This window comes from Athene cunicularia (assembly GCF_003259725.1).
Source record: "Athene cunicularia isolate RWA chromosome 1 unlocalized genomic scaffold, athCun1 chr1_part2, whole genome shotgun sequence".
Lineage (NCBI taxonomy): Eukaryota > Metazoa > Chordata > Aves > Strigiformes > Strigidae > Athene > Athene cunicularia.
In genome coordinates, this window is record NW_020799092.1 from 59,370,355 (window position 1) to 59,385,719 (window position 15,365).

A 15,365-nucleotide genomic window follows, 5' to 3' on the forward strand; every position below is an offset into this window, starting at 1 on the left:
GGGGGGGATGATGATGTGTTCATGTTCCTATATTATTCTTTTACATTTTTATTATTTTCTCCGATAGCTCCTCCTTTACAGTCAGATTATTCTTTGCCCTTGCCTGTGATGCTGCTGCTGTGCGTTATATACTTCACATTCCAAGCATATTTGCCATTTAGTCCACATTTCTAGCAAGAAGCTGATGTTTTGATGCAGTTACCTGTATGTTGGGATGTATGGGGATGGAGGAAGATGATGAGATACCAAGAGGACATGCCTGGAGTTTTCACTGGTTCTGAGTGTACCAATGTCAACCTGATCCACTATTGTTTCAACTTGTGAGTGTCTTTAAATATATTATGATCTATTCCAGTAATCTTTTTAACCACTAAAACAGATATCTGACCTTTTATTAATGTTTTAGAAACTTAAATCACATACCTGGTTAAGAAACTGATCAAGGAAAATGTGACTTTTATTTCTATTAAGGAGGTTGCTAGTAATGGCTAAAAGTCACTGCTGCCTGAGATGCTCATCTTTCAGAAATGAGTCAGTGCTGTAAATTCAGGACACTGCAATCTCAAGATTTCCATCCATCAGTCAGTTATTCAAAGGCCTCAGAACTGATCAGGATAAGTAATTAAGTAATTAAAGATCCGAGTCCCATCTCCATGACTTCCATTGTTCCATATAAAGGCTACAATGAGACACAAACATTTTCAGTGTCTGTGCACTAACTCCTTTTTACAGTTATTTCTAGTATTGCCAAATACATAATTTTTATTAATAATTATTTCTATAAATTATGTTGAGAATTAAACATGTATGCTTCAATCCAACAAACTATACAAACATTCATCTGGAGCATTTTCTTGGATGAAGGCTACTGATGACAAAGTTTTCACAGTCTTATGAACTAAAAGTCAAATACAAAAGACCCTCAATATTTTAAACAATATTTATTCAACATTTTAATACAATATCCAACAGTAGAAATATCAAGTGGTGTATATGCAGGGTTTTCTGGCAGGGACCTCAAAGCAGGGATGTGGTGAAATTGATTTAGTTTACACTGAAGTTCAAAACATTCTAATCCATTACTTTACAAAGACTTACTTAAAAAAAATGTACAATATCATTATCAGAGTTGTTAAGAAAAAATCTAAAACTAAAACCATTTCCTTCCAGAGTTTTTATATACTATATACAAGAAAATTAAATAACATTGCCTTCAATTTAACCCCTAACTTCTGAAATAATTGGATATGACCAGTGTCTAAAGTTTTATAATAGCCATTTAATAACTTGTTAGAACTATTTTTCACTTCTGTGTTATTCACAGATTCAGACAAACTTTCATAAGCCAGTACTGCTCTTTGGTAAACTGCTTGATCAATTCCAAAGTTGATTTTTTCCTACTTTTAAAAGGAAACTTCCACTAACCATTTTTAATATTGGTTCTCCCTATATACTGATCAATAAAGAACATAATCTCCTGCTTTATGACATAAACACCCAGTATAATTTTTTAGAGTACTAGAAAATTGTCAGACGATATTTAGATGAAACTTTAAATGACAAATTGTACAATCTACTATGCAGCCCTGAAAAATTTAAAAAAAAATTGTCGTCTACTATCAAAATAGTAATCTGTGTACAAGTATTTCATCTTATTTCTGAACTTGCTTAAAAAAACAGCTGCTGTAAATATTAAGTAATTTTGCTCTGATGTAAAGCATTTGGTCAGACAGGAATTTCTACATTAATTATCATTGGAGAAACATGTCCTGACTTTGTTCTACAGACTTCTGAATGCAAAGTAAAACCACTAGTAATTTTTCTAGCCCAGCAGTATTTTCAAGCCATGGTATCACTAGATCAGTTCTTTATCTCTAAATTTAGTCATACAACCTGATTATGTAAGACAGAAACATCAGATCTGGGCAGTGTAACCTGACAGTAAATTTAGCCAGATAATGAGAGCCTTTGAAAACACAGACCCACATATTAAGTGTGCTAATAACTTTGGTACCCTACAGGGCCACTTTAAAAATCATTACAATCTAGCAAATGTCAGTATCAATTTTATGCTACCTTACTTTCACCGCTTGACTTTAACTTTAGTGATAATCGTTACACGTTCACACTTGTAATGCCATCAAAACCTATAGTAACTGGTACTCATAACAGTTACCTTAGTATGATTAACAGGAAGAGTTCTGCCTAAATGTACGTATCAGAGCAAAATCAAATGAATCTCTAAAATCAGACAACCTCCCAGTCAAACTGGCTGAGAACAGTAACATATGCTTGCACAAAGTGGTCTGAGAAAAAGTTTATTCAAGAGCTGCTTTTCCCTATCTCTGCTGACATACATCATTTACTTTAATATAGAATTAATAAAGCAGCATCATTCTGACTATATTTTCTGAGCAAAACTCATGAGTTTAGTGTAACCTCATTACTGACTTTTTGAATGACAGATAGGTACTAGCTTGCATCTATCAGCCTGAGCCAAGCAGCCTCCAGTGAAAAGCTTAGCATCTGCACCTGCACTCAGATCATAAGGCTGTATATGCTAGGAAAGCAGTAAATACATCAAAGCATAATTCCCATTCACATTAATAGACAAACTAAAACTTTATACATACAGGTTGAATTCCTAAGAAAGGAACAAAGATTTTTTTAAATACAGTCTCTGATCCCAAAACCCCGCAAAACTGGATTCTTACTGAATCACTTCCTGTTAGCAACACATCACTATACATCTTCAGCAACTGTAGTGTCAAAAATTTGGTAATAAACTTGATGTTTCATCCCATCTCTGACATTATAAGATTTGATGAAGCATTCCAGCCATGGCAAGTCATCTAAAAACAAAACCCAAATTATTTTTTAATATTAATTTCTAACTTTTATAGGAGAGAAGTATAAGTTGAGCAGGATCTTAATTAGGATATATAAATGTACACCACAGTTAATAGGAAGAAAAATTTTGAAATTCTAATTTGTATGTTAAAATTTCCTGCACCATCTGAAATGGTGTTCAGTGAAAATCTTCCAAGTCTCAGCCTCCTTGCCCCAGTGTACCCCCAAAACTTGGTAACAGTAGTTGTACCACAGCATAGCACATATAAGGACTTTCCAATAATAAAAACTCATCTCCGTGTGTCTCAATGACACAATTTCATTGGTCTCAAAGGGAACATCCTTTACACCCTTTACAACAGGGCCACTTTTTTAAAGTATGGTAAAAACTCCAGTGTGGTTGTGGTGGTCACTGACAGCCATGTACTTAGAGGGAACATGCTCTGGAGGTCGGAGATGTGGCTGAGACATACAGCTACCTTAGATGTGTCGTTTAGGCAGAGCTACTTTCTGCCATAACAGAAATACTGCACAGAAACCTCTATGACTGGATTTGGGTTAAGTTTTTGCTCAATTTCCATGGATGTTTCCTCTAGCAAGGGATGCTCTAAATCAGCATGTGCATTCAAAAGTAGAATCTCACCCAAAGCACGTGCCATACACTGAATTCCCTTTCAGTTTTTCTTAATGTGCTGTGACATTCAGTATGAGGGTGTTCTGGTTAACTTCCACATGAATACAAATGACATGTTAGGACTGTATTCACATATGACTGCATGCTACATAAGAATTTATTGAACCATTACTTTTCTTTCTCAAAAGGGAGTTCTATTAAATAAATGTATTAGAACAAATTAATTGGAACTCTCCTTATAGATTCCTGCATTTCTGAGTTTTGCCCATGCATAAACTGAATTCTAAGACTTTGCATATGCAATAGCAGATTGAAAGACCCTTTCTCTTCCCATCCTCCTTTTAAAATAATAGCGAACTGACCTAATTTTCCTCCCGGAGGACAGAGTGTATTCATGGTCATTTGCATCTTGTGCTGAAGAAAATTATTACTTAAGATTTCAGAGGCAGGAATTTGGAAGAACTTTTCCTGGAAGAGAACAGAAAAGTATGAGGTGTTTGAAAAGGGGTAAGAAATCATTAGCCAGAACCCTGACCATGTTCATTTATCATTTACGGAAGTTAAAATTAGCCATAGGTAACACAACTGAAGAACAACATCATTTCTAAAACTGTTCAGATACAGAAAAAACACCCAAACTGTCTGAACTAAAAAAATAACAGTCTGTATTTCAGTACCCCCGAGTATTCAGGGACTACAACCTCCCAGAAAACACACATGTAGGTCTGTATACACAACTGGCAGATATTCCTCACATGTCTCCATAACCAGACAATATTATGGCCAGAGAGAATGGTCAGTCCTCCTCAGCAGTCCCTCATCGCAGTAAGCACAACATTTTGAGAGCAAAGTCACTTGAAAACAAGGGGGCACTGCAACCTAGCTTTACACAAGCGGAACTCCCTTTGTTTGAGTTTCATTTTTTGAGAGTTTTAGAAAAAATGGAGAAAGGTTTATACTGTGAGATTATTTTACTCCTCCATTCAGAAAAATAAGAATGGAACACTAAAATGTTAAATAAACCTTTTCTGTGTATTTTTAAACCATATTCAGTAAACGTGACTGACAAAACTTCCATTTTATTCTTTCCAAGTTTGTTACCCGATTTTGTATCTCTAAAGGCTCATCATTTTACACCTTTTCAAAGTGAGCTAAAGTTTCTGATGGCAATTTCTCCTTTTTTTTAAAAGATACAAATCAGAACACTCTGCCTTTGTATAATTTTTGTATGACATGTTTAATGGAAGTGATCAGTTAGTGGTTAATCCAGCAGCAAAACTGACACAGGTAACTACAACTGGGAGCATTCCTATGAAGTGTGACTGGAAGCTAGTGTAAAGTTGGATTTCAGAGTAGCCTAGTTCCTTCTCAGGTGGTGCTGAAGGACCTGATTTCAGGCTTGGAAGATACTGGCTTGTCTTTGAAGTACCACCAACAGGAATGCTAGTAGCTGGAATTTCAAAAGTTGTTGTGTTTTTTTTTCCTGCAGCTAAGGTGCAGTACAGAGCAGTATCTGATAAGAATCTGACCTACCATAAAGTAGAGACTTTTGGAATTTTGCATCACGAAATTGTTTAAAATTTTTTCCCCACCTTCCTTTTGCAGTTTAGTTCCTCAATATAAAAAAGGAAAAAGGACAGTAGAAGGAAATGACTAGCTAAAATGAGGATTGCAGTCTTTGATGTCCTTTGCTGCTAACACACTGTGTATTTTAAGAAAACACATTTTTTTCCAGTATTATTTTTACTTCCAGTCTGGAAATTTAACAAGGAAGTGTATTCCCTTCAAAGTCCCATTCGAAATAATTTAGTACAATGGTGGAAAATATGCAGATATACCTCCATTAAAGAGCACTGCTGTGGGGAAAAAAAATTCCATTAAACTGTTTCTCTGTCTCATTTTGTACAAAGTTGTAACTCTGAAGTGCCACTACACTGACTATTTTCCACTTGGGTAGATAGATTACTCCAAACATGTACTGTGAGGTCCCGATATTCCCACCTATGAACTGCTGCGATAAGAAAACACACAAATGCATGTATAGAAGGACAAAAGGTACAATGTAATACTATTTTAGATTATAATTCTCTTCTTTACCAAGTTCTTTTCACTTTTTAATTATTTTCCCTTCTCAAAATGATTGACGTACCATCTCAAAATTTAAAGTAGTAACTAAAATCTATGTATTTATACATGTGTACAAAACAAAACAAGCAAAAGCAAAACCCCCAAAATGTAAAACAAAAGGAAAAAAAAAATAAAATAAATAGCAACAGATATTTCTACTGCACCCATAAATACATTTAATGGAGTAAATTCACTGAGGAGGATACTAGATGTATATAATTTATTTTCAGCCCTAAATTGGAGACGTAGGAAGCAATGACCAGCTCTTGTCAGCCAGAAATCTTCCACCTTCAGCATCACAAAAAATTCTTACTTAAGTCATCTTTGTGCATTGAACTGCTAACCTAAAAATAAAGCTTATGAATTAAGAGTAAAAAGGAAAGAAATTAAAAAATACTGAAGAGTAATCTGAGTTTACTGTCAAATGTTCTAAGCCTGGTGATTTTGAAAATTTTTTATTAGTGACATGCTTTATGGAATACCACTATGTTTACAGACAAAGCCAGGATGGAGGAATTGCAAGTAAACAGGAATGAAGAATTAGAATTAATTTTTGACAACCTGAGAGCTAGTAGGACAAAAAAACCCAATTCCTCCAACACTTTCTACCAGATACATGTATAAAATACTGCTTTTAGGCAAGCTAAATCAACTGCTCAAAGAATGAGGAGTAATTTGTTGAAGCTGAGGTTCCACTCAGGGATAAGTGATTCAGTAAGCAATACTAGTTTATATATATAGAAGCATTATCTGGCAATGCCTGATTCTAGGATACTGGTTTTAGCACTTCAGGGAACATGTGGATCGCCTGGGAAGAATTCAGATGAACAACAGTGAGGATGGGCAGTTTTCAAAGAACTCTGATACAGAAGAAAAAGCCTCTTATGTGGAAGAAGATAGAATGAATGGTGGGTTTTTAGCCTTCAGAAGGTAAATTCATTATACAGTGTGTAGAGACAGGAAAATCATCTGTTCTTCAGTATCTTGGGTAGCAGAAGTGGTCTTAAATTGCTTCAGAGAAAACTGAAGATAGGTTAATTCTAAGGTTAGAAAAGTAGTTGAATAAACTGGTTCTGAAAGCAGACAAGTATCTGTATAGCTATAGCTGAGTCCTGCCTAGGTTCAGGGGAAGGAAGGCTTCTTCTACCTCATGGTCATATGAAACAAATGGATCAAGATTTACTGAATGGATAGATTCTACTTAGAGTTAAAAAAAGAGGTGATGAGATTTTGAACTAATCCAGAAGTTACCTGCATAAATCCTGAAACACTCCCACCATACACAAAGTATTTAGGCTGCACAGTTTAACATTGCCAATAAAAGAGAAATTCACCCATGGAAATGTATAAAAGCCTATGAAATACCAAATAATCTATCTACAAGCTTCAGTTTTGTCTTTATGCTTTAATATTCTACAGTCTGACATTTTATTGAAAAATTACAAAAATTACATTCTGTTCATCTTCACTGATGGACAGTATTAATAACATTACAGCACTTGCAACTGTCCCTGCAAAACACTGCAGGTAACATAGAATGAATATTTCTGTATATACTTATGTTATTTTAAAAACAAATAAAATCCAAACCCACATAATCTATGGAGTCTACCTCTACCTAGATTTACTTACATAATCAAAAAGGTATGCGTTTAATGCTCCTGTTCCATCAATCAGTGTAAACTTCATAATAAAAACATACTGGAGCAGCTCAATACCTAGAACTGAAGAAAACAAATTGATCTGTTTCTTAGAGTGAATAGGCAAGACAAACCATAACTCAAGCTGACAATAACCTTCCTTTAATAGTAACTGACTTTGAATACTGTCATTAAAAGTATAAATTGACAGGCCAAAAAATAGATTATATGAACAGCAAAATGTGGTTCGTATTTTCTGAGCGCACTGCAAACTGCCTAGAAACACTTTAATAAATGAGTCTATAAAAATGCAGAAAGATTTTCAAGTACTTACTCTCATCCTAGTAAAATAAACGGTAATACTTGCTTAGAGCTTGGATCCTACCTTGGTAGGATCCTCCTACTCCTGTTCTTTAATCCATGGAGGATTAAAGGAGACATGCTCTTAATTCAGTGATAATAATATAGCATTCCACCTGAAAACCTATCTTCTGAGGAAAAAAAAAAAATTCATATGATGTAGTAAAAGCTACCAGGCAATCTCATTCAGAAAAACTTTGCTGGCTGTTCTGAACATATTCCAGCATTAGTAAACGGCTACAGTCATTCTCTCACTGGCAGCAGTACGCTATCTCGCAAACATAAATTATCTTAAACATACTAAGTTACTGAAACTCTTCATCAGTCTTTTCTGGGTACATCTACTTAAATTGGCTATATCATTTCAAATTCAACCGATCTGATAAACTTGCAGGTTATCACTTAGTCTGAAAATATAATGATAAAAGGATAATATACATAAAATAGTTTAAATGCCAAAAAAACATTTAATGAGTATTATTTAAATTTTGAGAATTAAATATCAATTGCAGGTGCTCTAACACTGATGGTTATATATTTACAGTTATTTAATATAATACAATTATGACATAGGTTATTTAAGGGAACCACTGCATTGCTCAAATAGGTTTTTCTTCTATAAAGTCTTTACTAAGCTTAGATACTGCTAGATATTTCAACTTAATATGTTAGAACACAAATTGATAAACATGAAAATATTATTCTTCTTAATGGGCTGTGATGTTTTAAGCTTCATTTTACCTCCAGCATTTGCACATGTCGACTACATAAAGTAACACAAAGAACACACAAAACATGGACGTATGTGTTATAGTATAATTTCTTTCATTTGAATATTATTTCTTGAAGACTCTCTGGAATATGCTTAGCATTGATAAGGCTTACAGACTATAAAAGTCTAACTTGTACTAGTCATTAAATAAGACTTTCTAGTTCAGGTCAGAAAAATGCTATCTTCAAAAAGAAAAGCAGTACAAATTTCTAGGACTGCAAGCATCTACACAGTTTAAAAATGACATTTGCAATCAAAAATTCATCACATCTGCACTATGATAGGTGTTATTAGTGACACCTATGATAGAAGAAACTATTCAGCATAAAAATCCTTTCATTCATACTGTAATGGTTTCAAAAGTAAATCCATTCTTTCAACTGGTAAAATGTGACTAAATTTGAGCTTCATACTCAAGCATAACCATAAATTACATGCTTTTGGTATAAAACTGCAACCCAGACACCAAACTATTTCATATAAACACTTCAGAATCAAGGCATGAGAGTATTTCAGGATACTATCACATCAGCTGACCTTGAGCTATTTCAGTTGGTTCCCATGATGGTCGTTGTTCTGCTGCAATGGAACTCAGACTCTTAATAGGCTTTGGAGTTGAACACTGCTTGCACCTAGCATTTAAAACAAGATACTGAGACTGATTTATTTATATCAGAAGCTTTCTGCACAGGAAAAAAAGAAAAAAAAAATTCTGATCTCTTTACCCAGTGGGAGTGTAAAAGTATTTCTACTGTTGTTTAAAATTACTATTTTACAAGACATACAAACTTTAGACCACATTAAAACCCTTAATGCTGCTTTTGAATTGTCCCCAAGAGGAAAGAAATCATTTTGGTCTGGAAAAGACCACCTCAGTGAACAGAACAGAAATGAAGAAAACCGTACATCAAGACTTGGGATTGTTCAGCCTGTGGAACAGAAGGCTCTGGGAAGACATTATTGCAGCCTTTCAATATATAAAGTGGGTTTATAAGAAAGATGGAAAGAGACTTTTTATAAAGGCCCATAGTGACAGGACAAGGGGCAATGGTTGTAAACTGAAACATGGTCAATTTAGATTGAACGGAAGGAAAAAATTCTTTACTGCAAGAGTGGGGAGACACTGGCACAGGTTGCCCAGAGAAGCTGTGGCTGCCCCCTCCCTGGCAGTGTTCAAGGCCAGGCTGGACGGGGCTTTGAGCAACCTGGTCTAGTCGAAGGTGTCCCTGCCCATGGTAGGGGGGTTGGAACTGGATGACCTTTAAGGTTCCTTCCAACCCAAACCATTCTATGAATCTAAGATCACTACACTGCTAATCCTATATTCATGTGAATATGTTTAGTAGTGACATGTCACTACTTAGTTATTTAGCAATACAAACAACATCTCACTTTGTAAAAGCAGGATTGAATCCAAGCTTGCAGCACATACTAAAAACACAACAGGGTTAGAGCAAAAACTTGGCTTTACCTATATTAAAAAATATTAATTAGGTTATTAAAACAATCTCTTTCATTACTGGTGTATTTACACCAGTAAATATACTACTAATTATAAATGTTACATGTGGCAGTAAGCAAATGCTGCAAGTAGATGAAAATATTGAAAAATTGTTTTCAAAGTTGTTCTCATTTGCCTCAAGGAATAAAATTACAGAACTATTATTTCCAAATTTAGCTTCTGTGCTACTATTTTACAGTTAGAACTTAAAATAGACATTTATTATCTTTTAGAATGACATGCAAAATGTGTCATAAAAATCAATAGCACCAGTTCTGCTCAAGTGATATAAAGGCAAGCTAAATGAAGTTATTTTCCTTTAAATAAAACACCCATACTGCAATAAACTTAGCTATGAATTTTGTTATTTATACATATATGGTTATACATGCATACGCACACATATATAAATATTTATACAGGTATTCAAGCTCATTCCTACTGAAAAGATAACTTTGCATTTCATTCTACTATACAGAAACTTTTTTAGACTTTGCTAAATATAAGTTATTGATTAAAAAAAAAGCACAGGGAAGAAAGCTCTGAAATGTAAACATCCTTGTGAGGTTCCTTCCTAAATATCCTATAAACAATCACAAATATCTTGTAAAGCACTGACTTTTACAATACAGCCATTTAAACAGAGAATGAGGTCTCATGGTGAGTTGTGTGCAGCTAGGGAAATATATTAATTATGAAAGTGCAAGGGGAAATACTTTGTACTAGTGAAGATCCAGTCCCAGTAGGAACACCCATATATTGTCTTTATTTAAAAAAGCTGTGGGCAGCCATACTTGAAAAGGTCAAAACATTATATGACAAAGAGAAATAGTTATCTGTATTAATTTTATCAGGCCCTTATGGGAAATTTTATGGTTCATGTGAAACATGCAATATTTTTGCACAGAATATTTTTACTGCCTACAGGACTGAAGTAGCACAACACAGTGCTTTGCTTGAACTTACTGGGGCTGCTGAGAGAGTAGACTGAATATCTTGCACGAAGTAGACTGTTTTGTTTTTTTTTTCTGAGCTCAGTAACTACATGCTGCTGTGCAGTACTGGGAGAATGTACTGGTGCTAGCTCTCATTGAGCAGGAAAATGGTGCTGCATGGCATTGCACAGATATCAGACCTAGATGCATCTATCATATTCCACAGCCCTGGAACTGTGGAATTCAGAAACCCATTGAAGGTGTCTCTACAGTGACTGATATTCACAAATAGGTAAGGCACTTTGCAGTGTTGTAGATCTCAATAAATGGCAAATGCTGAGGAAAGGCTATCCAAAATCCCTTAATTCTTCCAAAACCCAAGCTTTCCCAACACTAGGAATGAGAGAAAGAATGAAACATGCACTGACACCCTGAAATTATTCTCTGAGTCTCTATTTAAATATTATCTGTGTACAAAAAAAACCCCAGCATATAGTTTTAAACTGTTTTGACTTTAGTCTAAGCAGTAAGACCAGAAAAGGGTACTTTTCTGGCCAGAAAATGGAAGATCTGGACTAAAAGATGTAGACATTCTGCAGCCTAAAGAGACTCATACACGCATTTCTGTCTCTGTAGTATACCGCCCTACCCACATACCACAAGCCAGACTGAACCTGGGGTGGTGCGTAATTAAGGGCATAAGATTTATAGAGCAAGATAAAGCCCAGCTGCAGTTATGTCCTTTCATACAAGATATAAGTAGTAAGGCATTTCATCCCTGATGTCAGTACTGCTGATCATGTTATGTATTTTGCATCAAAAAATCTTTGGGCAAGTTATTCCTTGAGCACTGCAGTTTGAATTACTGAAGAAAATGATATCTATTACTCCAACTACTAAAATATCCGCAAATAGTTTTAACCTACCCATAATATTTTATATTTCCTTGTAAAAGAAAAGGAGCTGAAAGATCTAATAATTCAAGATCTTCTTCTGTGGATCTCACAGGAATAACACATTTGAATATTTTTGTAAGTTTCCAAACTTCTTTTAGTGTTCCACCTATTAAAAACAGAAAAAACATGGGTTTTTTAAAATTGTAGTCAAGAATAAACTGAACGACTTCCATTTCTTGGCTGATTAGATGTTGATTTCAGGATCTTCAAGAAAAATTGAGACTCACTATTGAAAACTGAAAAAAATGGTCCGCAACTTTCTCACTCTTACTCAACAACAGACTCAATAATAAATCAAAAATGGACATTTATCAGAGCAGATGCCTTAATATCTTCCTCACAGTCACCACTCTAACCATGAAGTTGTATTTAGTTAGCATCACTTCCACATTTCTCCTATGATTTAAGTAGTCATTTGGGGGAGGGGAGGAATAAACTGATTTTTTGCAGTTGCTCCAAATTAACTATTTTTCAGCTTTCAAGTGCCAAAATCTATTACTTTTTAACCAGCAGTTTATGAAAAAGGAGTTATTCAACCATGTCTTAAGTGACATGAGGTGGGAAAAACAGAACCACCAAAATTCATGCTAATTTCAGAGTTACTAAGTCGGGTCCATTCTAGAAACACAGCAGAAATTTAGTACATTACAGCTAGAATGCTGAGATTTTCCAATTACAGTGACAGGAAAAATTTCAAATTTATTACAAATCATGGAATTACCTGCCTTCAGACTCTGTAGTATGGACTGTGGAATTGATTACAGAATCCTTCAAAATTTCACCAATTCGGTGGAAATGTGGTAAATGCATTAACTTAGCACAGACAGAACAGTTATTTGAAAACAGTTCAATAAAAATATATTTAATCAGCTTGTCAACAACAATAAAAAAGTGAGCAAACTGTTTTAAAACAAACATATTCTACAACTTTGTTGTTTACCACTAACTATAAGATGTTTAAAAAAACCTAAGATGTTTCAAAGACTTTATGACAAGCAATTATGACACTGGATGGTGTAATATTTATTGCATATGTTACTTGTATTGCAGAGGTAACTAGAGAAGAAAATAAAATCAATAAAATTGCATTATTACTGGTGACGAAAAAATGCACAGCATGAAACCTCCTCAATGAACCTAACTTCTGGTGGAAAAAAAATAAAGCAGAGGCACAGAAATTTAAAATGGCTTCCCAAAAGGTTAGAAAACAAAGGTCGTCCAAGTACAATGACACAGATAAAGCTGTACACATTAAGAGATTAACATACAAATTTCAGGATAGCTTTAATTAACATTGCTAAAAGGTCTTCAGAATTTCAACTTTGCTGTAATACAAAGTTACACTGAACAAGTATATTCTGGCTTCTAATAGACTGGCGTAAAACACAAGAGAATTACCAGGGATTAACAATGATATTAATCACACCAATTTCACCTACAAATAATGAAGATATGCAAGGAGCACTAATCTACTCGTGAACTGTAACATACCACTCATCAGTTCAACTGATCTGTAGCAATTGTCATGGATTCCCATTACGACCTCTGAAGGGTCACATAAAATTCTGTATATTATCCAACTACTTCCTAAATTCCAGCCCAACAGATGCCAAACTCTCAAAAAGATGTCCTTACTTCAGCATAATGATTATGCAGAAGAATACTGTGTTGTAGAAGAGTAAATTGCTTGTGTTTCACAAACAGAATCTAGACCACCTCTGTCTAATAACTGTCATAATGCGTTTCACCTTTGAGGCCTGTATCTGTAAAAGTGCTGGATAGATTTCTAGGGAAACTTCAAAATCTCCACGTCCAAAAACTTAAAGATAAAAATTAAAATAGCATATAGGTTTGGCAAGGTTCATGATCAATGTTCTGGGAGAAAAGTGCTAAAAGACTTGATTTCGCCTTTTCCTTGTGCTCCAACATGAAGCACGCAAATATCCACATACATACATAATTAGCTGGTGGTACTTTAATAGCTAAAAAAAGATTTACCAAGTTATATTGTTCAGGTTTTTTTAGGAAAATAGAGTAGAAATAGATTCTTTTTTATTTTGTTTCCACAGTAAGTTTAGATTGAAAAAAAACTCGCAAGAACCCCCAGTTTGGAACACGTCAGAAATAAAGCATCTATCAGAACTACCTGAATATAAAACAAAGCAGAAAACAGAAGGGGTTTTGTCATTGACCCTTACACAAAGGACCATCTGATTCACATTTGCTTATTCACACCACTACCTGACCACAATTGAAGACTCTGTTTTAAACTCAGAATGGTATTAGATACAATAGCTTATTATTTTTATTCTATTCAAAACATTTCTGATTAGTATTCTTGCTAAACTGCTTTGTTTAAAGTTCAGTGACTGCTTCTCTTCCCCGAGGAAATCTGATAAAAAACAAGCCAAAAAACCTCACACTGCAAGAATCTCTATCAATCCAAAACAACACTGACATCCAGAGGTTGATAAAGTTAACTGTAGGCTTGTATTATCAGAAGTCCTCCAAAACTTTTCCACGTCAACACTAAAATTGGGGTTTTTTTAGAAGACTCAGAAAGTTTTCAAATCAGAAAGAATCAGAAAGCACAGGTAGTAAAAAATACATTCAGAATATTCAGAATCAACAATAAACTTATTGGTAAAGTTTTAAAGTAGACAAAAGCATCTCACAAGAGCTTCACAGATTACTTTTTCCTGTTTACACAACAGTAACTTAAAGTTCCAGCTAAGTTCTTTTTGTTGAAGATGCCTCTATAATCATACCCACTTACACTGAATACAACTTCAACATATCTTAACTTTGTAGACAGAGGGGACACTGTGCCACAAGAAGTCGTATATGTGCAGTTTATCTTACCTTCTATCATAAGCAAAGTATCTTCAGGCTGTTGAAGCATTTCATCATGCTTTACAAAATGGATAGCTATTTTCCTTTGTTTCTCATCTTGTGTAGTCCACATTACAGAATCATACCAGGATGTATTTTGTAATTCTGCGTTTGGGGCAGTAATGGCAGAGCCTTGTAAAATAAAGTCAAAGTCATCTCCATCTGGAACTTCTTGCCTAAAATGATTTGCAAAGTGAGTAATTAAATTCTAACAGCTTTGCTATGACAATCTAGCAACAAGGATGACAGTACTCCAAATAAATATTAAAAGAGTCATGAGAGTTAAAGAATATACGGGAAAAATAACTTTGTTGTTTTATGAGTTTAAACATTTAGAGTTGTACAGCAAATTATGACAAGATAATTCGTTTCCATTTTAATAAATATGCTAAGAATGCTAATCTTACCTAGGAGCAGTGGCAGCCTAGTGGCTAGTCCTGGTTTCAGCTGGAATAGAGTTAATTTTCTTCCTGGTAGCTGGTATACTGTTGTGTTTTGGATTTAGTATGAGAATAATGTTAATAACATGCTGATGTTTTTAGTTATTGCTAAGTAATGTTTATATTGTGTCAAAAGTTTTTCAGCTTCTGATGCCCTGCCAGCAAGAAGACTGGAGGGGCACAAGAAACTGGGAGGCGACATAGCCAGGACAGCTGACCCAAACTGGTCAAAGGAACATTCCATACCATATGATGTCA

General features: G+C 34.7%; 1 protein-coding gene across 7 annotated transcripts in view; it reads right to left on the reverse strand.

The window, feature by feature from the left end:
- POT1 (protection of telomeres 1) overlaps positions 1-15,365 on the reverse strand; it is a 101,532-nt gene that overhangs the window by 21,554 nt on the left and 64,613 nt on the right. For 6 of the 7 annotated variants that reach the window (XM_026867694.1, XM_026867683.1, XM_026867692.1 and 3 more), the window contains 6 exons: positions 14,638-14,843; positions 11,746-11,881; positions 8,921-9,015; positions 7,244-7,335; positions 3,847-3,952; positions 2,672-2,852 (listed from right to left, as the gene is read on the reverse strand). In XM_026867694.1, the coding sequence (XP_026723495.1) occupies positions 2,743-2,852; positions 3,847-3,952; positions 7,244-7,335; positions 8,921-9,015; positions 11,746-11,881; positions 14,638-14,843 (745 nt within the window). In that variant the 3' untranslated portion in view covers positions 2,672-2,742. Of the gene's footprint in view, positions 1-2,671; positions 2,853-3,846; positions 3,953-7,243; positions 7,336-8,920; positions 9,016-11,745; positions 11,882-14,637; positions 14,844-15,365 lie in introns of those variants that run through there. The other variant, XM_026867676.1, reaches the window with a different exon arrangement.